Genomic DNA, 25656 nt, shown 5'->3' on the forward strand with positions numbered 1-25656 from the left:
CATGTCTACTTGGCATGTACTTAATGTGCCAGTGTCTCATAAAGTGATTATCACAGAATCACAGGATCACAGGTTGGAAGGGACCTCAGGGATCATCTAGTCCAACCTTTCTAGGAAGAGCAGAGTCTAAACAAGATGGCCCAGCACCCTGTCCAGGCGATTCTTAAAGGTGTCCAACATGGCCGAGTCAACCACTTCCCCAGGGAGATTATTCCAATGGTTGACTGTCCTCACTGTGAAAAATTTCCCTCTGGTGTCCAATCGGAATCTCCCCAAGAGCAATTTGTGTCCATTCCCCCTTGTCCTCTCCCTGTGACTCCGTGTAAAAAGGGAGTCTCCATCTTCTTTGTAACTACCCCTTAAGTACTGGTACATGGTGATGAGATCCCCTCTAAGCCTCCTTTTCTCAAGGCTGAACAAACCCAGTTCTCCCAGCCTATCCTCATATGGCAGGCTTCCCAGTCCTTGGATCATCTTGGTGGCCCTTGTCTGGACCCCTTCCAGCCTGTCCACATCCTTTTTGTATAGAGGGGACCAGAACTGGACACAGTACTCCAGGTGTGGCCTGACAAGCGCTGAGTAGAGCAGGATAATGACTTCTTTCTGTCTGCTGGCGATGCCCTTTTTGATGTAACCCAGCATCCTGTTGACCTTCTTGGCCACAGCAGCACACTGTTCACTCATGTTGAGCTTTCTGTCCACCAGCACCCCCAGGTCCCTTTCCACAGAGCTGCTCTCCAGCTAGGTGGATCCCAGTCTGTGCTGCACTCCCAGATTATGTTTTCCCAGGTGCATGATCTTACACTTTTCCTTGTTGAACTTCATAAGGTTCTTGCTGGCCCACCCCTCCAGCCTATCCAGATCTCCCTGCAGAGCAGCTCTCCCTTCTGGAGTGTCTACTTCCCACTCAACTTGGTGTCATCAGCAAACTTCATCAGGCTACACTTGATGCCGGTATCCAGATCACTTATAAAGATGTTGAATAACATTGGGCCCAGTGTCGATCCCTGGGGGGCCCAATATCGATCCCTGGGGATCGATGGAAGGAGACCAAAACACTAATTCTGTCATTTCAGGAACCTGAAAGAGCTGGCTCTTCAAGAATATGGTTTTTGAATTGGGTTATATAACATTTGAAAATGTTATATTTTATGATTATGTGGTATAAATGTGGATTTTGCTCTGAAATTATGGTGCTTTAACCTGTAACAGATATTCATATATTTTTGTATTAATAACTTGGGTTGTTCTTCTTGAAGGGCTGCCAAATCATCAGGAAGTTGTGGTAAAATATGTTGACTTTGGCAACATCGGTCACTTAACTCTTCAAGACATATGCAGAGTAAAAAAGGAGTTTCTGAGCTTTCCAGAAAAGGTAAATTAGTGCTTGCCTGGATTAAATACTCAAAATTAATCGAATCTCAATGGATGGAAGGGGAAAGAGAGGGTTGTTAACATTCTGAAGTCAATAAAATGTTATGCCAGTTCCTTTTCGCGTGGGTTTATGATGTCACTTATTTAATATGTTTTGGGTGCATATTGAAAACCCTTATTTTTTTTATATCATTCAGTTTTAAATGAAATCTTATCTTACCTTGCAGTGAGGAGGTGTATAATCATTGTGTGTGTGTTTAATTCAAATACCATTATTTACTCCACAGGAAGCCAAATTGATTTTTACATTCCTTCATTTTCAAATGATGATCTAATAATGGTCTTTTAAAAAAATTTTATTTTTGTGTGTTCTATGGCATTTAAAGTTTGATGTTTTCCTAACTTCAGGTATTGCCGGAGTTTCCCCCTTCTGACAAGGAGGAAAACTGAGTGGGAAAGGAAATGGCGAAGTATTTCTGTCAATATAAAAAATGCATATATATAGAAAATAGTTCTTTTTCTTCAGCTGTTCATTCAACCGTTCTGGTTGCAAGCCATAATTATGCGAAACCTTAAAACTTCATACGTTGATAGGGTTTTTTTAACCAATTATAGGCACCAGAAGTAGTGATTGTTGTAACTAACGTTGGCCAGCATCTTTTACTGAAAATAGGATTTAATTGTTTATATTTTGAGCAGATGTTTCTAGGGAAAGTTTCAGTCAAAATAATTGAACCTTTTTGACAGCAAGGGAGAGGAAATATTCCAAAAATGGCAAAACATTCTTGCAGTTGCAATGTCTCAATGCTTCAGATCAGAGCAGCTAATGAATAAAGGTTTGGGGATTTTTGATGGGTGTTATCCCATCGTTCCAACTGATTTCTTGTTATTGACCAAGTCCTCAGAAAAATCCATTAAGAGTTTGTCAGCTCTTTAGCACATACTACTAGGCCTCCTCACTTTGAATATAGTGGAGAAGGGGCTGAAGAGTTACAGATACAGATGGGTATATGACCTCTAGACAATGGTCTAAAAAAATTTCAACCTATTCTCAAATTTCAGCATTCTTATGCCGTACATAGGTTATAGTGAAACAGTCTGGCAAGGTGTCTACACTTGAAGTTTGCATAAGAAATAACAAGTTCCTGTTGCTATTAGTTTTAATGCAAATAATAGAAAAATCAGCAGGTTTCAGTCTGCTTGTGTGTTTATATGGTTTCAAATCTTCTAAAAAAAATTTTAAGGTTTTAAAATTCTCTGAAAAATTAAGGAACATAAGGTTGCAAAATCAAGCATTCAAAAGGTAAGAGTATCAGAAGCGAGGTCTATTTTGTAGTTCTGTCCTGTTGCATGTAAGCATTGGTAAGTGCTTCACATGTGATCACATATTGCAATGTCTCAAATGTAAGTTGGTTGTTTAAGAGATTTGAACGAGGCTGTTACAAGAGAAGTTGGACTTTTTTCAGCCTGTTAATACAGTTTTCAGGCATTTTAATGGACTTGGGTGGTGCAGAAGTCTTGGCCAAGACTGGAGTGAGCAGTGCTTAATGTAGTGTTGGTTTTGTCATCCACAGCCCTTTCTTTTAATGGTTATTTAACCTGTCAGTCTTATTTTCATATTCCTGACTGCCTGTGTCCTAAGAATATCTGCACAAAACGTTCTTATTTCTATTGCTTTTATTTCCTTTCTCTCCTTTTCCCCCCACCTGTGTTAGTCTTCTTTCTTTTGGCGCAATAAACAAGGAGGAAACAAAACATTCACAGTTAATTTAAAATCGAGCCATAGTTTAGCCACCGAAGTTTGCAATAAAGATGCTATACAAAAATTCTGTAATCAAAGTACTTCATCTCACGTGATTTCCTGTGTGTCTATTTCTTTATGTCTCCTAAATACCTTTAAAAAATATGGCAGGAATTTTCTGACATAGGCACTGTGGTACTCTGGTGTCTCTCTGCTTAGTCCTTCGGACTTCTACAACAGAATAGTCGTGTTAATCTTGGATGCTTTGAGTCTGGGTTATTACATCATGATAAGCAAAACAGGATGAAGGCTTTCTTAATCACTTCTCTGCAGTAATCTTTCCTGCTCACTGCAGCCAATTCTATGTCTAACCATAAAGGGAGGGAAGGAGAAGTGAGCTCTTTATATCTCAGCAAGAATGTGTCTGAAATTGAGGCTTATGCACAGCTGCTGGCGGGGGGGGGGGGTCATCTTAAATAAAATAATGGTAATGTGGAACCAGAAGCCAAGGTCATGCGGTTTTGCTGTCCTGCATGCGTGCAAAGCAAAGGCTGTGATTTGGCTGTAATGAGACGGTCTTGATATGTTATGGTAGATAGATAATTTGACTTATTCTTCAGGCAATCAGGTGCAAGCTGGCTTGCATTGAGCCTTATGAAGGGGCAAATGAGTGGAACAGAGAAGCCAAGGAAAGATTTGAAGAAATGACTGAAGATAAACTTATGCTGTGTTCAGTTGTTGGTAAGTTATCAGGAGGATATTAATTTATATTTAAATATTATTAAATTAACTCAGAAACGTACTTTCACATTTTAGATAGTATTTATTTGAAATACATATGTTCGTACTTAGGTGGCTGGAGTGAGAATATCTAAACATGAACTAATTGGAAGAGGCATAACACATACAACTGAGAAAAGCTCTGTTTATGTCTTAGCTTACAGACCACACCAGCATTACGTGATATTAATATACTGGTTTATCATTATCCTTTGTTTCCAAAAGTACTAGCTATCCTTGACTTTTCCTGACTTTATTGGTAGCTGGGAGTGTAATCACTGCTGCTCTAAAACATGAAGAAAAAAAGCAGATAACACATACATGCCTTAGTAGGATTTTTTCTCAATAACAGTTATTGTTAATATGCAGCTAGTTATTCCGCACTTGTGGAATCATGGTTTGGAACCCATATAATAAATGAAATTACATAGAATCACAGAATGGTAGGGGTTGGAAGGGACCTCTGGAGATCATCTTGTCCAACCCCCATGCTTCACCAGGGACACCTAGAGCAGGGGGCACAGGAATGCGTCCAGGTAGGTTTTGAATGTCTCCAGGGAAGGCGACTCCACAGCCTCTCTGGGCAGCCTGTTCCACTGCTCTGGCACCCTCACAGGAAAGAAGTTTTTTCTCATGTTAAAGTGGAACTTCCTGTGTTCCAACTTGTACCCATTGCCCCTTGTCCTATCATTGGGCACTATTGAAAAGAGCCTAATCCCATCATCCTGACACCCTCCCTTTAGATATTTATAGGTATTGATGAAATCCCCACTCAGTGTCCTCTTCTCCAGGCTGAACAAACCCAGGTCTCTTCAGTCTTTCCTCATAGGGGAGTTTCTCCAGTTCCCTGGTCATTTTCGTGGCTCTCTGCTGGACTTGCTCAAGCCGTTCCATGTCCTTAAACTGGGGGCCCCAAAACTGGACACAGTACTCCAGATGTGGCCTCACTATGGTGGAGTAGAGGGGGAGGATAACCTCCCTCCACCTGCTGGCCACACTCCTTTTAATGCAGCCCAGGATACCGTTGTCCTTCTTGGCCACAAGGGCACATTGCTGGCTCAGGGTCAACTTGTTGTCCACCCGCACTCCCAGGTCCTTCTCAGCAGAGCTGCTTTCCATTAGGTCAGTCCTCAGCCTGTACTGGTGTATGGTGTTGTTCCTCCCCAGGTGCAGGACCTTGCACTTCCTTTTGTTGAATTTCATGAGGTTCCCCTTGGCCCGGGTCTGCAGCCTGTCCAGGTCTTGCTGGGTAGCAGCACAGCCTTCTGGCATATCAGCCACTCCTCCCAATGTAGTTTCATCAGCAAACTTGCTGAGGTTGTACTCTATCCCCTCATCCAGGTCACTGATGAATATGGTGAACAGGACTGTACCCAGCACAGACCCCTGGGGAACACCACTAGAGACAGGCCTCCATCCCGACTCTGCTCCATTGATCATGACCCTCTGCGTTCTGTTGTTGAGCCAGTTCTCTGTCCACCTCACTGTCCACTCATCCAAGCCACACTTCCTTAGCTTGCCTATGAGGGTGCTATGGAAGACAGTGTTGAACACCTTACTGAAGTCAAGATTGACAACATCCAGTGCTCTCCCTTCATCAACCCAGCCAGTCAGACCATCATAGAAGGCTGTCAGGTTGGGCAAGCACAATCTTCCCTTGGTGAATCCATGTTGACTATTTCTGATAACCTTCTTGTCCTCTACATGCCTGGAGATGACCTCTAGGATGAACTGCTCCATCACCTTTCCAGGGATGGAGGTGACACTGGCCTATAGTTTCCCAGGTCCCCCTTCTTGCCCTTTTTGAAGATTGGAGTAACATTTGCTTTCCTCCAGCCCATGGGCACCTCTCCTGTCCTCCACGACTTTTCAAAGATGACGGAGAGTGGCTCAGCAAGAACATCCACCAGCTCCCTCAGCACTTGCGGGTGCATCCCATCAGGGCCCATGGGTTTATGAGGATCCAGTTTGCCTAAATGATCTCTGACCCAATCCTTCTCAACTGATGGTAAGTCTTCCTTTCTCCAGATTTGTCCTCTCTTCTCTGGGGGCTGAGATGCCTGAGGGCCAGCCTTAGCAGTAAAGACCGAGGCAAAGAAGGCATTCAGTAACTCCGCCTTCTCTGCATCCTGTGTTACCAGGGCCCCTTCCTTGTTCAGCAGTGGGCGCACTGTATCCCCAGTCTTCCTTTTACTGCTGATGTATTTAAAGAAGCCCTTCTTGTTATTTTTGGCATGCATTTCCAGATTTAATTCCAAGTGGTCCTTGGCCTTCCTCATCTGCATACCCTGACAACATTTCTATATTCTTCCCACGCGGCCAGTCCCTTTGTCCACATACTGTGAACCTCCCTCTTCTGTTTGAGTTTCTCTAGAAGCTCTTTGCTCACCAATGTGGGTCCCCTGGCTCCTCTGCCTGATTTCTTCCTCCTGGCTTGAGCTCGGAGGAAGTGGTCCTTGAATACTGTCCAGCTGTCTTGGACCCCCTTGCCTTCCAGAGCCCTAGCCCATTCCTCCTAGCAGGTCTTTGAAGAGGCCAAAGTTTGGCCCTCTTCAAGTCCAAGGCTGTAACCCAACTCACAGCCCTGCTTCTACCTTGCAGTATCCTAAACTACCATGTCATGATCACTGCAGCCAAGGCTACCCCCAACTCTCACATCCTCAACCAGCCCTTCCGTGTTTGTTAGGATAAGGTCAAGCAGCACATCTCGCCTCGTTGGCTCCTCCACCACCTGCATCAAAAATTTGTCCTCGATGCTCTGCAGGAACCTTCTGGATCGTGCATGGTTTGCAGTGTTGCTTTTCCAGCAAATATCAGGGTGGTTGAAGTCCCCCATGATAACCCAGGCCTGTGATTGCGAGGCTACTTCCAGCTGTCTGTAGAAGGGTTCATCAGCTTCCTCTTCTTGATCAGGTGGCCTGTAGCAAATGCCCACAACAGTGTCACCCATATTTCCCTGCCCGTTAGTTTTTACCCATAAGCTCTCGACTCATTCTTCCTCCACCCCTAGGCATTCCAGTTTCTCTGTCACATAAAGAGCAACTCCCCCACCCCACCCTGCTGGCCTGTCTTTCCTGAAAAGCCTGTAGCCATCCAGGACATCATTCCAGTCATGCAAGCTATCCTACCGTTTCTCTGTAATTGCAATGAGATCATGGATCTGTGACCACACACAGATCTCTAGTTCCTTCCATTTATTCCCCATGCTACATGCATTGGTGTACAGGCATTCCAGAGAGGTAACTGAGCACACAGGTTTCCCTGGAGGGGTGCTCAAGGTTCCATTATTGCCATATACACCCTTGAGGTGGTTGATCTTCTGACTGTCATCTCATGAAGCAGCTAAGGCACCTTTGGTGCTGCTCTGGTTGGCCTGGCTTATTCCCCCATTGGATGTGATGGCACCAGCATTGCCACTTTGGACCCTGCCCCCCAAGTCCTTCAGTTTTAAGCCCGCCTCAGCAGGTTGGCCAGCCTGCTGCCAAAGATTCCTTTGCCCCTTCCAGACAGGTGGATTCCATCCCTCCCTAGCAGCCTGTGGTTGTTGAAGAACGTCCCGTTGTCACAAAAGCCAACACCCTCACTTTGACACCAACCACGTAACCAGGAGTTGATTTGTGTTATTTGCCTATTTCTAAAGTCGCCCATTTTTCTCCAACAGGTAGTATGAAGAATCATAGAATAGTTTAGGTTGGAGAATACCTTTAAGATTAAGTCCAACCATGCAACTCTTCTTCCAAATCCACCGTGCCTATGTCATGCAGCAGTTGGTTTCTTTGTACAAAAATATTTTAAAATTGTTGGGGTATTTTAAGTCAATTTTCTAGATACATGCAAAGCTCAGCCTGTACATATTGTTGATGTTCAGAATCAATTATTTTATAAATCAAATGCAATTTTACTAAATTCTGTCTCTTAGTACCATTTGCCATGTCTCCAAAACTAAATAGTCTTTATACTGTCATTGATTAGTGCTAATTATGTTTATATTATTTATTCACAGAGATTTTAGATAATAACATCTTGTCTGTTGAACTCTTTGACGACTCTGCTGTTCATGGAAGAAGCTTTAGTATTAACTGCCAGCTAGTTAAAGAAGACCTAGCATCCTACATACCTGGGTAAACACACTGTCCTTCAAGTATTTAGAAATACTGAATTTGTATTACAGAATAACTGACTTAAGTATGTCACCTCCATGACTTCCAGTGGCTGGAATTTACCACATTTGTGGTAAATTCATTACAATTAATTACAATGAATGTGATATTCATCAACTGATTTAAGTTACAGAGTGTAACTCTGCAGTTTGGCGTAGCTGAATTCACCTATCTTGGCTAACATAGTTTATTGCAATTGATTCAGAAGTTGGAGATGAAATGTTTGCATCATACTTGTAATGGGCTTAAGTGCCAAACCTTCCCAAACTGGTTATCATTAAGGTTCCCATTCCCTCCTAGTAAGAAAATAAATGTCACCTGTGTGTTTAACTGGTGCCTGAGGTAAGTCATCTCTTAGGAAGGTCTGTTACTAGAGAACAGATACTCAGATAACCGACTACGACAGTGACAGAAGATTTGGGAGGCCTGCTAGGGGAGGTGAGGCTGATAAGGAGATAACATTGCTGCATTTAATTTGTTGGCTTTTTAATAAGATAATCCCTGGGCTGTATTCATGAAAATAATTATGCTTTCATTAATTTTTGAGTACTGATAAAAAGATTGTTAAATAGAAAGCTTTGATTCTAAAAGGGAATTTCTGCATTTGCTTCTTTCAGGAGGAAGCAAATAAGTGGATTTTCATCTCTTAGCTCTGAAATACAACTAAACCCTAGTAACACTGTTCTTGTACTAGTCACAGTTTTTAATAAGATTTTTGCAAAGTTAAGCAGCTTTACTTAAACCTGAACATCAGAATTGTTTTGTCACTGTCAGTAGTGTATTTTGTTGTGTGGCAGCTATATTTAGATGCCTGCCTGCAGCCTGCAGACAAGAGGATATGTTACTTTAATATAAGTTGCTGTGTGATACTGATAACTTTACTAATATGGATTTTTTTGGTTGCTCGCTCACTTCCCCTTCTGTAGTTGGACCGGGAAGAAAACAGAAGAAACAGGAGCAAGGAAACTCATGGGGTCAAAATAAAGACAGGGAAATAGCTTATCAAGTACAGTTGCTGGCAAAAGAGACTGAATTTAACTTAATTATTTACTAATTAGCATAAATATTTAATTACTGATTCAAGTATTGGGACACAAAAGGCAAATACTGATGGCACCTACACTCCCCATTTCCCAGTCTGAACTTCACTCCAAGCACCTCTCCTCTCCCTCGTATGCTCCTGTTATGCTCAGTCCCTTCAGTGAGGCATGAGAGCAGTGCGTTGGGGTCAGGATACAGCAATTTCTCCCTGATGCTCCTTCCTTCTTACCTGTTTCTTCCTGTGCTCCAGCATGGGCCTTCCATGGGCCTCAGTCCTTTCAGGAGTGAGCTTCTTCCCCCACAAAATACTTTCTGCTCTTCTGACCTTGCTGTTCCCTATGTAATTTCTCTTCTATTCCCTCCTCTCTCCCTGGTGTTTTTTGCCCTTCATTAAATTAGAGGTGCCACCAGCTTCACTGAATGGTTCAGCCACGTCCTGAGTGCGGAGGGTCTGTTGCAGAGACTGCTGAAGTGGGCGTGTCTGCCATGGGCAACGCCTGGCCTCTTCTCTCAGAGGTCACCCCTGCAGCCCCTCTCCCCAGCTACCAACACCTTGCCATTTCCACCCAGCGCACCATGTCTTTTAGTTGGAATGGTGTTTCTGTTGCGGGGAGGGGGCAAGGGTGTTGTTTTGTGGGGCTTTGGAGGTTTAGGGTTTGCTTTGTTTTCCAGTGCGCATAGGTCTCTAGCCCTCCAGAGCTCATTTGTCACACTTTCTCACTGAATTTTCCATTTGTGAAGGTAGATGTCTGCAAAAAACCAAAAGACTGGTGAATAATTTAAACCTACTCTAGGTCCTTTAGGACACTTGGGGTATGATTACTCTTCCATGTTTAATGCTGTTGAGGGATACCCAGGCAAGCGCTAATTTAGTGTAAGACTAATATAAGCAGGAGAGCACGGAGCTCCATTGAAGCTGATTTGCTGACAAGCAAACATCAGTAACCTTACTCTTGCATTAGGATAGATGGTAATCCCTACAGAATTCCAGTAAAAAAACTTGGAGTCTGAAGTTCATTCCAAATTGATTGGTTTTTCTGATGGATCTGCAATGATAATGCTACAGTGGAGTTACTAGAGAGGAAGTTGTAAGACATATAACATGTATTTCCCTTGGGAGAACTCTCCATGGCAGATTGCCTCTGTCCATTTCATAGTTCAGATCACTTGTACACAAGGTAAGCATATTTATGAGCTATGGTGTTCATTTTTTTCTTGGTTCTACAAGTTAGCTGTTTTACCCAGCAGTTTCCAAATACCTGCATCAGGAAGGTTTGCATAAATAATTGTGTAGCAGTATGTAATAGATGATTCAATACTATACGAAATTTTCTCTCTGCCAGAGCAGTTTGCTTCCTTCCTGTGAATGAAAAGTCAGGTGGTAGATCTCTGAAAACAGAAAAGAGTTTCTTCCTGGAGGCCCATAAATAGCCGGCAGTTAAGGTCATGCTTGCTGTCTCCTTTAGTCAGTGATGTTTACAAGAAGCCAATTCTTTTTCAGTAACGGGGTTGTTTGGTTTGTTTGGTTTTTTTCAACCTGCACTCTCTTACGCCTGTAGTTGGAACAATTCACACAGACTTGTACTACGGTGGGCTGTGGCTCAAAATACATACCAGCCAACTCTTGATTGCTGTTGAGATTTATTCTATCCAGTTCAGACAATTTAGACAAGTTTTCATCAAGGTATTATCATGACCATACTTCATTCAGTACTCTACTTAGGAAAGTGCTAGCACCAGTTGTGCTTATTTGTATTCTCAGGGAATGCTAGGAAGGTAAATGTTTCACTAATGATAGTATTCTTTAGTTCTGAAAGCAGTATGTACACATCTTAGAAGTTGAATGTTGGAGCTTTCACTCAGAGACAATATTGATTTCCAGAAGTATGATATTAGTAATTTGATGTCTTTTAAGCCAGACACAAACAGTAATGTTCAGCAGCCCATTTGTGTCAGGCTTGCTTTTCTACTGGCAGCCTGTATTGTGTAGTGCATTCATCTGTCAGTAGAACATGGAAGGATACCTTCTGAAGGAGAATAAAATTAAGATGCTATCATGAATGTTTCAGAAGTATCATTTAGAAATGTTCTTGCCTTTTGTTGGGATTTTTTTTTCTGCTTTTCTAAGTTATTTGTTAGTAGTCTTTGCTCTTCTTCATGTTGAATGATTCCTGTCATGTTGAACTGTGTTCATTGAGCTCTTTTTCTGTTTGTTTAAAATGTGTTTAAACTTTGCATTCTAAATACTTTATGCTCTTTACAGGTACACTGAAAGTACTCCTGTAAGGCCCAATGAAATATGGGATGTTCCTATAGAAGAAATTTCTGAAACCTCAGAAGCTTTAAATCCTATAGAATTGGAATCTGTGGATGAAGGATATTTCAAATCACTCTGTAAGAAAGAGCTACAAGCAAGAATTAGTAATGTTGTATCACCTAGTAGAATTTTTATACAGTGGCTGTCATCGGAAAGTATACTGAAAAGGTACTAAAATTCAAAGAACTTTTCCTGAATTAAGGCGGTTTTTAGTACAAACTGGTGAAGTACAGTTAGGACAAACTCTGAGTAGGGTTGCATTTGGCACTGGGTACTCTTTAAATGCTGTTGGCTTATCTTGCTTTGTTGAGGAAGGTATAGGAACAGAAGACAGATTGACACCATGTTGTGGTTTATTAAATATTTGTGATTCCAGATTAAGTACATGATCTAACTCCTATTTCAAATTATTTTTAATGTACTAAGTATTGGAGCCTGATAAATGCAATACTGTCCGGGAAGACTATATCCTTCTGCTCTTTCTTTTCTCCTCCCCATTCCTTCATTAAAAATCTTGTTAAATAATACCGGTGTCCTAAGACATAGAACTTCAGTAAAGTTACTTGTTTCAGCATGAGTCTAATATGCTGTTAGGAAAGTTCTAGACATAGTGTGTCAACCTTCCTTTGGGTAGATACTTAGGTAATATTTAGGTAATAGTACATACTGTTTGAAGACAGTTAAAATGAAGTATCGTGGCTTAGTGCAAGCTGCTTATTTTCTGCCTCTTATTTCTCCTTTCCTTCATTTTCCCTCCTTGCATGTAGCTACCTAGAGCCCCACTGAATTAGTCATGACACTAAATTATCACATTCTTAATCTGTCAAGAGAAAATAGTGCATCATTCAAATAGTGCTATACAGAAGGGTCAGGATCACTCAGATCAATTCCATTGTTTAAGAAAACGTGCTAGTTTTACAGAATTTTCATTAGATTGCATGTGTTTTGAAGCTCCCTTTCATGTATTTCTAACATCATGAAGAAAATATACAATACTATTTGTCTGTTAAGTAGTTACTAAAACTTTACTGTATGCTAGGTAAGCAGTAATGGACTAAATAAACCCTTTATTCATTGGATAAAATTTTGACACTAGAAAGTGGTTTTTTGAATGTTAGTTTACAGGAGAAGATGGCTACCATTTACAAAGAGTCCCAGCCACAGTCCATGAAGTGGGAAAGTGGTATGCACTGTGCTGTTTATGTGCGTGATTTGAAACAGTGGCAAAGAGGTCAAATAAGCAGGATTATCTCTGAAACACATGCAGAGGTAAATCTGTTATTATTCTTTTATTTCTAAAGTTTGTAATAATTTATTGATTAAAATAATGTCAAATCTTTGCTCCTTACTTCTGTGTTAATATTTTTGCATGCAGCCTTTTGCTTTTGTGAGGAGTCTAAGTTACATTGTTCTTGCTGCAAGTAAGATTAGTGTCTCATCTAAGCTCAGATGCCTTTGGCAGGGAACCCAGTAGTTGAGGAAGGTTCATGAGGTTGACTTTGCATATGTTTACGCTACACTTCTCAACATAGCACAGGTAGCCTAACAGCTTAGCTTGAATTCTATAAGCTATGTGAACCTGAGGGTAACATTAGTTCGAACTTAATGATCCTTGCTAAAAGATGGAGCTGACTGAGCTGAGTGCAGCACCACAGGAACAGATGTAGTCATGCTCTTGCTGGAACCATAAACTGATGGTGATGCACAATGCCATGTAGGTGTAACATTTGCCACAGTAACTTCTCACACAGTGCTGCTTTAAACATGCATTTTGTTGCACTCATTTGAAAAGAGTAAGGAGCATCAGAAGAGGCATTTCATGAATGCATAACTACTTACCTCAAAAGTGAGAGTGGCTTTTTAATCCTACAGATAATCCAGAATTGGATTACTCTTGGTTCTCTCCACCATTATCAGATTATGCACGTGAGTTAGTAGGGAGCAGAAGTGGCACTTCCTGGACTTCTAGTTTGCATCATTTGCTTTCTAAGGCTAAGAGCCCTCAAACAGCTATTTAACCACATCAGAATAAAAAGCAAGGGTGGAGGGGAGCCATTTCAGCGTTAAATGCACCAATGTAACTGAAGCAGGGGAAAAAGAAATATTCAAATAGCAACCTCTGTAAAGTTGTTTAGCCCCCTTTGAGCACAGTTGTGTGTTTTGTCCTCTCAGTATGCTGTGGTAGTCACTCAGTGCAAAGGCCATACTGGTAACATTTGTTTGAATTATGTTTACCTATTTAGGCATGCTTTGAATTATCCTTTGTTACAGATAACATTAAGAGAGGTATTTTTCCTCTTTCATTGTGTTTCTTGTCTGTAACAGGTAACACTTTATGATTCTGGAGCTGAAAAAACAGTGGATATCGGCTGTCTAAGAAAGCTTGAGGAAAATATGAAGATAATTAAGACATTAGCAGTAGAATGTTCCTTGGCAGATATAAGGTAGCCTTTCCTTTATACTCAACAGCAGTATTAGAAACCTAATAATGACATAACTTAATAATTTTTTCCTGTGGTAGCACTGATTATCTAAGATCTGGATGTGGTTTGTTTTTTGAATAAAGAAGAAATGGAACGACAGCTGTTATTTGTTTTATAAATGGGTTTTTTCCTAAGGGTTGTGCTACATACAAGTAAAGCAGAAACCGTGCTAGAGAAAGAAAAAATATTTGTATGATTAATTTTAAAATACTGGACAGATGATAGAGTGTTTTCTTATTTCACTGAATGCTTCTTTTCCTTGGCTTAGAATTTGAGATTAATTAGATCTCATGAAAATGTGCAGAAGTCTCTCTCTTCTAGACTTTAGAAAAGAGAGAAAACTCTGCATTTGTTTGTATGCTGTCTATACTGTGAAGAAAAAATAGTTGTTTGTAATACCTATTCCCTGAATGAATATGAAAATCCCAGTTTGCAGATGAAGTATGGATTTTCCTTTGTTCTATTAAGGCAGGTGTCATGATCCTCCTCCATTTTGAAGTTTTGGGGTTACATTTTTTAATTCTTCCTGCCATAGATCCAGAACCATTTCTTTTTACTCTTGACTGTAATGGAGATTGTAATTTTTCCCTGACAGTACAGGCAGTTTGAAAAAAAAATCAGAATTTAGTAAAGGGAAGGGTTTGTGGTTAAGCTCAGGAGATGCCAGCTTCTCATGTACTAAAGGAGATTTTAATTTGTTCTGTGTTAGACCAACAGGTGGAAGCAAGCAGTGGACAGCAACAGTGTGTGAATATTTATGCTATTACCTAAATGGGGCACAAGTAACAATAATCATACAGGTTTGTAATCAAAACCAGCAGTATATGTAAAATTTCTGTCAGGTTGCCTCTTAAATTTTATTTTTTCCTGAATGTTTTCACTCTTCAAAAAAGTCCTGATTAGAACTTGCTCAGATTGCTGTTTGCTGTAGGGAAGAAAGATGCTTTTCCCTTTTTCTGCTTTATTTCCGTTATTCACTGGAGCATTAGAGCAGTTTGGCTACCCAGTGTGGAAAGAACAGAGTCTTAGATATATTTAGTTACTGAAGAATAATATTTACATCTTTGGGATCACTGGATGCTGACAGCTTTTATGGACAGATGAGCAAAATGCTCATGTTTTTTTATGAGAATAATTTAGCAGCTACTCTTAATTTTCAGGCCTCCGAAACTGAAAGAACAAGTCTGACACTGTATGAACACCATTAGTAATTGATTTTTCCACTGATAAAAAAACCTGAATTATTATGAGGGTTTAATTTGTTCAGTGTCTGTTAGTAGCTGCCATGAGGTTTTACAGTGTCTCTGGGGAAAAAAGCATTAATGAATGGTTATTTATGAGTGGGTTTAAAGCCCCTGCTAGAAGAAAACAAGTATTTGGCAGTTCATTCTAATTAAACAGCTAAGGGAAGAAGCGAGGTTTTATTTTTACTTTTTTTTTTAATGTCATGTCTAGAACAGTTGGTAATATGATGGGAACTGTGACATGGATTAAATAAATTTTGTGTGTTCTGATGTGGGCATCAGTTATTCAACAACATCTGATTTGCAGTCAGTACCAATAAAATGAAAAATGTGCCTGTAGTTTAGAGGAAATGCAAATTGTAATGTGTTGTCCAGCTCTCTCATTTTTTTCCAGGAAAGTGATGTGGCTTGTGCATTGCCTGTGAAAGTTCTTTGCAAAGACGAAACAGGACAATTGATTGATATTTCAGAACACCTTATTAAAAAGGGTTTGGCTTTTAGAAACAGAAGGTTTGGATACTTCTATTGTTATATTCTTTCAGACTCTCATTATAAGCTAATAAGTAAAACAAAAACTTGGATTGTCCTCTACAACATGTAGCAACAGAACTCCATCTTCAGTGAACTTATTTAACATTACTAATTGTATCCACTGCACGTGTCAGTTCTCTGAGTTGGGAGGTGAGGTGATTGACAGTATCTTAACAAACATTTACCATCTTTGTGTGTTTGGTTTTTTACTTCTATCATCTTATTCTTTTGCACTTTCCAAGTTCTTTATCAGTTAACATGTTGATATGATTTGATTGAATCTGCTAGAACTGATGAAGCTGGTGTGGCTTACTCAGCCTCCAAGGAACACCTTAAAGTACATTTAGAGCAAGAGTGCTCACAACTGGATGATTGTAATTCAGAAGCTGTATGCAGAAAAAACAACACTGCTCCAGAGGAAAACATCCCTGTTTCAGAGAGTGAACAAAAACCATGCAAAACATATAAGGCACTGCTTCATTCAGGAACAGATGAAATATATAAATCCCCCATCATACCTGAAGCGAAAATTTTTCAAGCTGTAGTAAGTTGCGTTGGACGTGATGGAACTATTTATATAATACCAAAATCATTCGGTAAGATTACATAGAAGAACATAGGTTAATGTGCATGAATGTGATAGCTTTGGTATATCCAGATGTACCAGATACGTGTTCTAGCATATATGTTCTGTATCAGAACACAATTCTGGAAGATTCCTGTTGTTGGGAGGTGAAGGGGCCTTTGGTATGAGGGCCGAGGGGCGCGTGCTTGTGCACCCCTTGCTCTGCAGCATGGGGAGAGGTGCCACAGCTTCTTGGCAGAGGAAGCCCAGATCGCAGGCAGGCGAGCCCCTGCTTGTATGCCCCACAGAATCGTCTCCTGGCCTTCTACCCCCCCAAGAAACAGAGACACCCCAGGCGCTCGGACGGGCAGTTTTCAAGTCTATATTCTCTAGTCAGTATCTGGTAAAGCAGCAAGTGCTTTATTTTATAATGTTGAGATGTGACACATTTTACTACTAATAATGAAGATTCAGTCCTAAAGATTCTCAGAAGTTAGGCTGGTTCTCAAATATTACAGGACTTTTTCCTTCAGTGTGAGCTCAGTACCCAGTTTCCTTGGGCTCTTCCTACTGTGATAGATTCTGTACCTCTTAATGTTTTCTGTTAGTAGTGTTTGAAAGAGGTACATTTTCATCTGACAGATGCAGTGTCAGTCTTCAGTACCATGACAATATATTGTGCTTTAGAGAAATGTTTCCATATGAGAACATTGAATTTTTTTTACTCTAAAAAGTACATTTAACTTTAGATTGTATCATAAAATTTTAAAATTCAAAGTACAGTAACCCCACTTGCCCAAGACCTTATTCTTCTTGCAGTAGATTCCACCCATAGCAAAAAAGGGTCTTCTGGACACCTGTTTTGTGTTTTTCATGGTATTCTACCACTGTCACTGGGACTGTTGTCTTTTTCATGGAGAGGTTCTTGTATTAGTGCTGTCAACTGCAAAATTTATAGGCCCTTCTTCTCTGAAATTAGACCCAGAATTACTAATGGTTTCATAATTGGAAATGCAGTTTACTTTTTGTTTTAAGTAGTAACTTGTTTGCATATACTAGATATCAAATATACATAATGTATCAGTGTTGAAAAATATTTTTTGAAGTAGCACACATTTTGTGTTTATAAATGTCTTCAGCTGAATCTGCTGGGTTTTAGTGACTGAAATAATTTGCACTAATATGTTATAGATGATTTTGAAATTATTTATTTTATTCCTCCTTCCCCTCCTCCACCAGAAATTGAACTAAACAAATTGATGACTGAAATACAAAGTAACTTCAAATGCCTTGGTCTTCTGGAACCTTACTGCTGGAAAAAGGGAGAAGCTTGTATTGTAAGAGGATCAGATACCATGTGGTATCGAGGTAAAGTTGTAGAACTCGGTGGTAGTACTCTCCAGGTAAGTTGTCGTGTGTGTGTGTGTGTGTGTGTGAACATGTATGTAAAAAACAAAAGGGGGGCAGAATAATCTAGTCCTCTAAAATAAACTTACAATCACACCGGTTTTTTGTTCCACTGACCTGACTATCCAGGTGCTCCTTCTGCTTAAAAATGTGATAACTGTCCTGATTTTTCCATTTGCTTTAAAGATTAATTCTATCCGCCTATTTCAGTTGCCACAATTTCACCCATAGTTTTGCTGGTGATGATAAATGTTCTTAAGTAAAAAGCTACCCTTGATCACCTGTTAAGTAATCCCTTTTAGGTTTTTTTTTCTTTTGTTGTTACCATATATGGAGTGCTTTGAAAATACTTAGGTTTAGCTTCCCCCTACCCTGTCCCCACCCAAAAAGCAGTGGCTGTCTGTTTGGTTTGAATTCTTTCTGCTGCACAGGTATAGAGCTATTTTTTTCTAATTAGCAGTTAATCTTACCTAAACTCTTTGAGTCTGCTCATGCTTTTTGAATGTAGATTTGCAAGTCTGACACTACCCTGGTTCACAAATTTTTTTATTTCTTTCAATTTTAAACTGCTGTGGGTTATTACACAAAAGGTAGGATCTCTTGGAAGACAAGTTCAGAAACTGAACTTCTGATCTGCTATACCAGTTTTTTAATCCTTTTCTTCATTTCCACTTTGTCACATCACCTACTTATCAGCAAACCATTATTTTTTTCCTCCAGAAAAGCAAATGCTGTAAAAAAAATTATTTTTCTTATTAAACTTGACTTTAAAACCAGGAATTATTTCAGGAAAACTTTTCTTTTCATATAGGTACAGTATGTAGACCATGGTTGCATAGAGAGGATTCCTCAGTGTCATCTGTATCCAACTACATTATATACTGGTATTCCTCCATTTTGCATACCATGTCAGCTCTACAAGGCAGTACCAGTAAGTAGTGGTAAATTTGAAGTTTTAGTAGGTAGTTAACAAATCAATACCCTGTTTGGTCATACAAAGATTGAGACTAGTTACTGGTATTTTTTCTTGCCTGTGAGAATTCAGAGAGTAGCTGATGAGGATCATTTCAGCAAGGCAGCCTTTTATCAGGAAATGCCAGATTGCTTTATGAAGTGACCACACTTCAAAAGCACCTGTCGTTGGAATTAAATCTTTGTGAGACGGGACACTGCAGTAATTGGCAGGATGATACTCTGAAGAGGTAGTCTGTTTTGCAATAGCAGCAACAAGAAGTAAGGCCTGGATTTCTTAATGCAAAATGGTCAGACAAATGTAAATCTTAAAGTCCTCCAAAAGTGTTTCTATCATTCTGAACTTAGCTGCGTAGAAAACAATCTGTTATGCTAAACTAATACGAATTAATTGTTTTGGGGGTTTTTGTTAATAATTGATATGTAAATAACATCTTCACGTATCATCACATCTTATTTAAAATTTGAATGGTGCATTTAGTAAATGTGAATTATTGAAACAACTTGCTTAGTTTTAAACTTATTTTTAAAGAAAACGTTTTTAATTGCTGGAAGAAGTTCAACTGATAGATTCAGAAAGACAGGTTGGGTTGGGAGGCAAACAGATATTGCAGGGAATAAAAGTAGTATTTAAAGTATCCTGTGTTTTCTGTTTGTTAAGTTATCTTCCAGTGCAATTCTGTATCATTGGGTTATGCTTCGGGTAACTGTGGTCACAGATACTATTATGTATACAGTAAAGGTTAGACTTGGCAAGCAGGATCTCTTTCTAAGCCACTTCAAGATCTGAAAATTGCTGGTTCGCTTTGTCACACAGTGAATTTTAGTGTACCAAATAGACAATGTTTAAACTGTTGTAGACAAATCAAAGTATTGATGTGTTTTCAAATACATTTTTCAATGATAGGCACGTATTTTCATCTTACTGTGTTAAGAATAGTGAGAGTATTACTTGCCAGCATCTTAATATGTGGGGATTTCTTGGTTTTCACCAAATAGATTGGAAATATTTGGCAGCAGGATGCAGTAGACTGCCTTCAAGAACTACTTACAAATGAAGAGGTTGAAATACATGTTCAGGTAGCTTCATTTATTCATAGATGTGGAACGAGGCATACATTTTGTTGTCTTTTTTTCTTTTAACTTGCATTAAGAATAATAGGTGAAGGAGTACAGCAGTAAATGTATTTCTTAGGCAAAACAAAATCCAAAGCTAAGGTTATTTCTCCTATGACTTTACCTTTATTATAGTTTTCAGGCCTTAAATGTGTCTTTTAGAGGTGTTAATATTTTTTAGTCCTGTTTGTATCCTGTGTTGTCATTCTGACAAGCAACCTAGCTACCAACAGCATAAATTCTTCTAAACTCAATTTTAAGTGATTAAAATTTGGCATTGTACAGAAACACATAATCTGTATTGTCTGCAATTTCAGATAGTTTAATTTCTAATGATAAATAGTGAAAGAGAAGTATTTATTGTTGAGCGAGTAAACATGGGATAATGTTTCAGGGTTAGACTGAGTAGTTGGTGCTGCCATTCCAGAGATGTATTCCCATTTGTGTCATAACCGATGTTAATATCCGTCCTTATGGGTTTTGTATCTTTGATGAATGAGTATGGTTCATACAGGAATGATAGTTTTGAACTTCTTCGTCACTATTTCTGAAACCTCACTGACGCTATTACTGTTACAATCTTGTTTTCTCTTGTGTAAGTAGGAATTGCCAGGTAACCCATGGGGCAAAGTGTCCATCAACCTGTATTTTGGTGGAATGTCGCTTACTTCCTTCATGGCATACCAGAAGTACTGTGTTGCTGAAGATTGTCAGGACATACCAGAGCTGGTGAGATATTTTTGTGTGTGTGTGTGTTTTGCATTGTTATTCTGACATTAAAAAGATTACTGAGTTGCCTGTTGTGACCTTTGATGATTTGTTACTTCTTTTTACATTTCTGTACAGTTATGTGATGTAAACAGCAGTAAGACTAAGTACACAGCTCTGTAGCATAACAAGTGTAGATAAGATGTGTTGATAAGATTGTATGGAATAGTGAATTGTCAAGAGTTTGCTTTTGGACTCCATAGTGAAAAGACATTTTTACATTTCTGTTTGAAGTCCAATTAGTTTTTGTGTTTCTCTGAAACTTAAAAGGATAGGAATAGGGTAATATTTTTATCACTTGAAGGGATGAGTTAAACATCAAAATAATCCAAGAATGGAGATACTCAAAAGTAAATTTAATCAAGTATTTCAATATAAGCCTAGCGATTTCTAAGGGAGTGACCTAGGTTCTTCATTCCAAGTGTCTGGGATATTTATCTGGTATTTCTTTAGAGGAGGATTGAGATTTTCACCAAACTTCATTGTCTTAACACAAAAAAACTTAGTTAAGTAATTCAAATCTGTGTTTTCAGGGAAGTAATCTGATCAGGACTGTATTCTGTTTCTGTGAGTGTTTTAATTCCGTTAATAGTGCTAATAAACTGCTTATGCAGAGCCCACTACACCTGTGTCTTGATGCAGGGTATATTATTGCCTTCAAGATGGTGGTTCTGTTTTGCTGCACAGGTGAGTTTAGGAGCTGGACTGTTTTACTATATGACAATCCTAGCTTAGTCATCAGCCAGAAAATTCCCTAGTAGGCAGTAGGAGAGTACACCAGAACCCTAGGCATGGTGAGCTTATAGCAGTGAATCTCATTATAGGTGTATGTGTACATATATATGTGTCTTGTGCATATGCACATAAATGCACTTACATACTTACCTATATATACAACACTATTATACTGTGGTATTTTTTTGTTTTTCTGGGAGATGGAGGTTGTTTGTTTTTGTTGGTTTCTTTACCACTGTTGAGTCAGAACCAAGTAGCCAGCTGCTGCCTTGTGCTCATATATTCGGGTATGAGGGACTATGACCTTGCTTCATTTGACAGACAAGCTTTTAACCTCTTCATTCTGAGGTCAGGCTTAACTAACAAAAATTTACAGTATTACTTTTTCTACAGCAGTTGACTACAAACCATTTCCAACCATCTTGAACCAAAATCAGTTCAAAATTCCTTATACAGACTGTTTTCGTATTTAACTGCATTGCATATCAGCCCCTTTACAGTGGAGTACTTGAAGCCTTCAAATTTTTTAGTTTATAATCTGAGGAACACTTGGCTAGGCTGTTCCATCTTCATCTACCCCTGGAAGTGCCAACGCTGTTCTTTTGGAATTCCTCCTCCTCTGATTCTGCACAGACTTCCATGATAGATGAGAGCAGATACTGGAGTTGGTGTTACAGTGCTGCATGTATTATTACAATTTCTAGCACTGAGATTGCTATGTGGTTTGGGACTACAGATTGCAGGAAGGCTTACTCCTCCTGTCCCTGTTCTCCACTTCTAAATAGGCAGTTAATATCGTCTAAAACCAGTGATCTGTATGACCAGATACCCTAAGCGGTTGTTAGGAATTTATGAGGACAAGCCTGGATGAAGGGTAGGGGTGTCAAATGACTGGACGTATGTTGAAGGCCTGCCATGTGGGTTGAAGGCCAGCTGTGTGGGTCGTAAGTCCCACCATCTCTGACACCAAGAAGACCTGTCACTGATGTCTGCGACAAGACTAGTGGCACGCATTCTGCAAACACCTAGATAGAAAGCCCTTTCTGCTTTCCTTTTGTCAGTATGAGAGGAAAGTCTAAGATACTTTGTTTCAGGCAGAAACACAGAATCTGAGACTTGCCAGACTATCATTTTGGTCTTCATCATCCTACAGATGTCTTTAATGCCTCACATTACTGGGTGGCCTCATGTAGGCTGTTACAAACAAAGCTTTGCATCTGGTAGAGTAGTAATACAACATACACTGCACTGCCTACTATTTACTTAGCGTGGATTAAATTCATCATGCTGAAAAGCACTCTTGTTTTGCCTTATTATGTGTACAGTATTATGTGATGTGTAAATTATATATTAAAAATATATAGCTTCTGCTATGGCTTTACAGGTGTAGTAAGGAATGTAAGCCATTTTTAGATTTTCAAAGAATAGACACAAAGGCAGAAAGGATGGGGGACAACTGTCTGAAATAGGTGACTCCTAAAGATGTCTTGGTAGAACATATCTTTAGTGTCAGTATTTACAACTGGACTGTCTGTGCGTAAGTGTGGTAGATCTAGCAGTAGCCAATCTACTGACAATAAGGAAAGACTGTTAACATTATTACAAAAGTGCAAATGCAGTTTTTCTTTCAAAGACACACACAACAGCTGAATAAGGTACCCAGCTGAGCTACATGCAGTGCTTAGTTGGGAATGAGCTGGAATGTAAGTTGAATCTTTAGAGCCAGGTGTAGTCAGGTGGCCTGTCACAATGTTCCTGATTGTTTTGTAAAAATCTGGCATTTAGTTTGTACCTGTGATGTAGTTAGACATCCTGTCTTTACTAGTATTTATCAAGATAGATTTTTTTTTTCATGTTAGGAGTACACACTGTCAGTGGAAAAGCTGTTTTTTCCTAGTTAAGTCTGAGCAGCTTAATGTTTTTTTTGTACTGTATCCTATGTCAGATCATGCAGGGGGAAGAAAGGGTCAGAATTTATTGTTTTATTTATTTTGCAGTTACATATATCTGGTTGCTTCCACTTTTCTTTTTGTTCTGGGCATAATGAAAACTGTTCATCAAGTAAATGTGTAAAAATAAAATATATTTTAAAGAAGCTGTACTTTTTGTTATATATCGTACTAAAGTACAAGAGAAAATAGGAGCTGTATTCATGACCTGTGATCCAGCTGAGCTATGTGCTATACATCCTTATAAAGGCATAATTGAATGCACCAAGCTTTATTTTGTCATGAACCAAATGAGCTAATGGCCTGCAAAACTCAAACTGTAAAATATGTGGTTCTAGAAGAAGACACACTGGACAGGTTGTGGTACTGAGACAATATGTATCCGGACTTTGCAAAATCTGTATCTTTTTGAAGGAGTGGTAATTCTGGTGGCTAAGGAGTTAGATTATCCTTTGCCCTTCTCTTAAGGGATAACTTGCTCTGGCAAAATGCAGTTACATTAGGCGTGGCATTCAGGTTAATCTGTGCCAATTAATAGCTATTATTTTAGTTTTTCTTTCTAAATACTTTCTCTCTTTAAAGGGAATTCCACATTTAATGCATTTTTTAATTAATGGCCATCAAGTTAGCAAGTCAGTATTTAGGACCATTTCAAAGATACATTATTTGTGTTTTTAAAAACCTCATATGTATGGGAATATAATGGGAATATAATGGGAATATAATGGGAATATAATGGGAATATAAATGGGAATATAATGGGAATATAAATGGGAATATAAATGGGAATATAAATGGGAATATAAATGGGAATATAATTGATTAATATTGATTAATATTTTTTTCGTCAAGGACACAGTGTTTACATTATTAGATAACTCCTTTGAACCAGAAATCATACCAAAGCTAATTTGTATTTTGTTTCTAAGGATGATGCTTAACTTAAAGTCTGTCTTGGTCTAGGAGCTACTCGAAGGAGATATGTTTCCTGTTCTGCCTTCATACATGCTGCCACCGCTACCTACTCCAGGAGATACCTTTCCTGTCAGAGTTACCCATTTAGTGTCCCCTAAGGAGGTACGTTTTGTAAACAGCTGATATATGTTGCAGACAGAAAATGTTGCAGTCCCATCATGCTTGGGAGAAGGAAATCACGGCTAACAATTTTAGATAATATAAAAAAGTATTAGTAAGGTTGCAAAATGCTACTGAGTTACTGATACAGAGGGTTGTGCAGTACAACTATCTGATCTCTTACTTGAAATACCCTCATGGGTGGGGCCAGAGAAATAAATACTGACCATTTCCCTAAAAAAATAACTTCTAAGAATTACAGTACTGTGTGTAATAAGAAAATAGGTCATTGGATTTTAACTTGACAGAACAATGATCTGTCTCTTTATTCTACAAAATACTAAATTACTGAAATGTTGTACAGCAATGTGAACATCTTCTGGCTGTTGCAGTTGTATTTTAGTGCCTTTGGTCAATGATTGATCATCGGTTTTTGTGTAACCCACACAGCTTCCTGCTGGTAGTCTCCCAGGCAAAAGGTGGAATGTAATGTTCAGTGATCAAATAAAAGATTCCTATGTGGACTTTGAACGTTGAATGATGAAATAGGAGAACAGGAAGCAGTGAGAAGCTGATCATGTTACAAAATCTAATATCTTCTAAGTGGATTGATCTATACTGAAGTACTTGTGTTCATTGTTTTGGTAAATTTGTAAACCAAATAACAGGTGTTACAGTACTGAACTGATTGTTTTAAATTCAGCATCATGGTCTAATATAAATTCACCCCACTAATTCACTTGAGGATACACATCTCCCAAAAAAAAAATAAAGGAATGCTGAGTTTAGAAAAAATAGTAACCTACTCGTTAATTTGTTTGGACTATCAGTAAAAATATTGTAATGTTCTGAAATGGCACCATTTAAAAAAAAAGGCATTTCAGTTAGAAGCTGTTGTGTAGATTTTAATTCATCTGTCCGTGTTGTTTAAACTTCCATTTCCTTGACCTACAACATTATACTGATGATCCAGTTATAAATTAGGTGAATGGAATGTCTTTGCATAGCAAACAAAACACCATTTCAAAAGTTCTCTAATTTACTTTAAAATTAATCTTTGGTTTGATATTATGAAGTGAGATTATTTACCAAGTAGCAGGAGGGAAGAATCATAATAAGACACGGCTGTGAAATCTTATACGGGTATATTCTCTGGTACGTGCATTCCTTTCATTCTTGCTTTTTAACATTGAAATGTGGTGTTCATAAATCATTAATCTCTTCTGCTTTTGGAAAACATTTTGTGTAAATACAAAACTATTCATAAATAGGGGAGAGGAAGGGGAGCAAGGATGTGCTGAACCTTTCAAAGATGGGAACAAGGAATACTTTAATAATCCTTGATCACTGATGGAATTTGAAGGTTCTAAGTTGTCTGCAAAATTGTAATATGAGAGCC

At 39.0% G+C, this 25656-nt stretch overlaps 1 protein-coding gene across 1 annotated transcript in view; it reads left to right on the plus strand.

Moving 5' to 3' along the window:
* The window catches only part of RNF17 (ring finger protein 17), a 56670-nt gene that overhangs the window by 25816 nt on the left and 5198 nt on the right, over positions 1–25656 (plus strand). Inside the window, exons 19-32 of the mRNA XM_075082737.1 lie at positions 1260–1375; positions 3736–3856; positions 7899–8016; positions 11360–11581; positions 12532–12682; positions 13739–13857; positions 14606–14696; positions 15535–15650; positions 15960–16267; positions 17476–17639; positions 18455–18574; positions 19615–19695; positions 20335–20460; positions 24147–24260. Of these exons, the coding sequence (XP_074938838.1) occupies positions 1260–1375; positions 3736–3856; positions 7899–8016; positions 11360–11581; positions 12532–12682; positions 13739–13857; positions 14606–14696; positions 15535–15650; positions 15960–16267; positions 17476–17639; positions 18455–18574; positions 19615–19695; positions 20335–20460; positions 24147–24260 (1967 nt within the window). The remainder of the gene's footprint in view (positions 1–1259; positions 1376–3735; positions 3857–7898; positions 8017–11359; positions 11582–12531; positions 12683–13738; positions 13858–14605; positions 14697–15534; positions 15651–15959; positions 16268–17475; positions 17640–18454; positions 18575–19614; positions 19696–20334; positions 20461–24146; positions 24261–25656) is intronic.

This window comes from Phalacrocorax aristotelis, chromosome 1, assembly GCF_949628215.1.
Source record: "Phalacrocorax aristotelis chromosome 1, bGulAri2.1, whole genome shotgun sequence".
Classification (NCBI taxonomy): domain Eukaryota; kingdom Metazoa; phylum Chordata; class Aves; order Suliformes; family Phalacrocoracidae; genus Phalacrocorax; species Phalacrocorax aristotelis.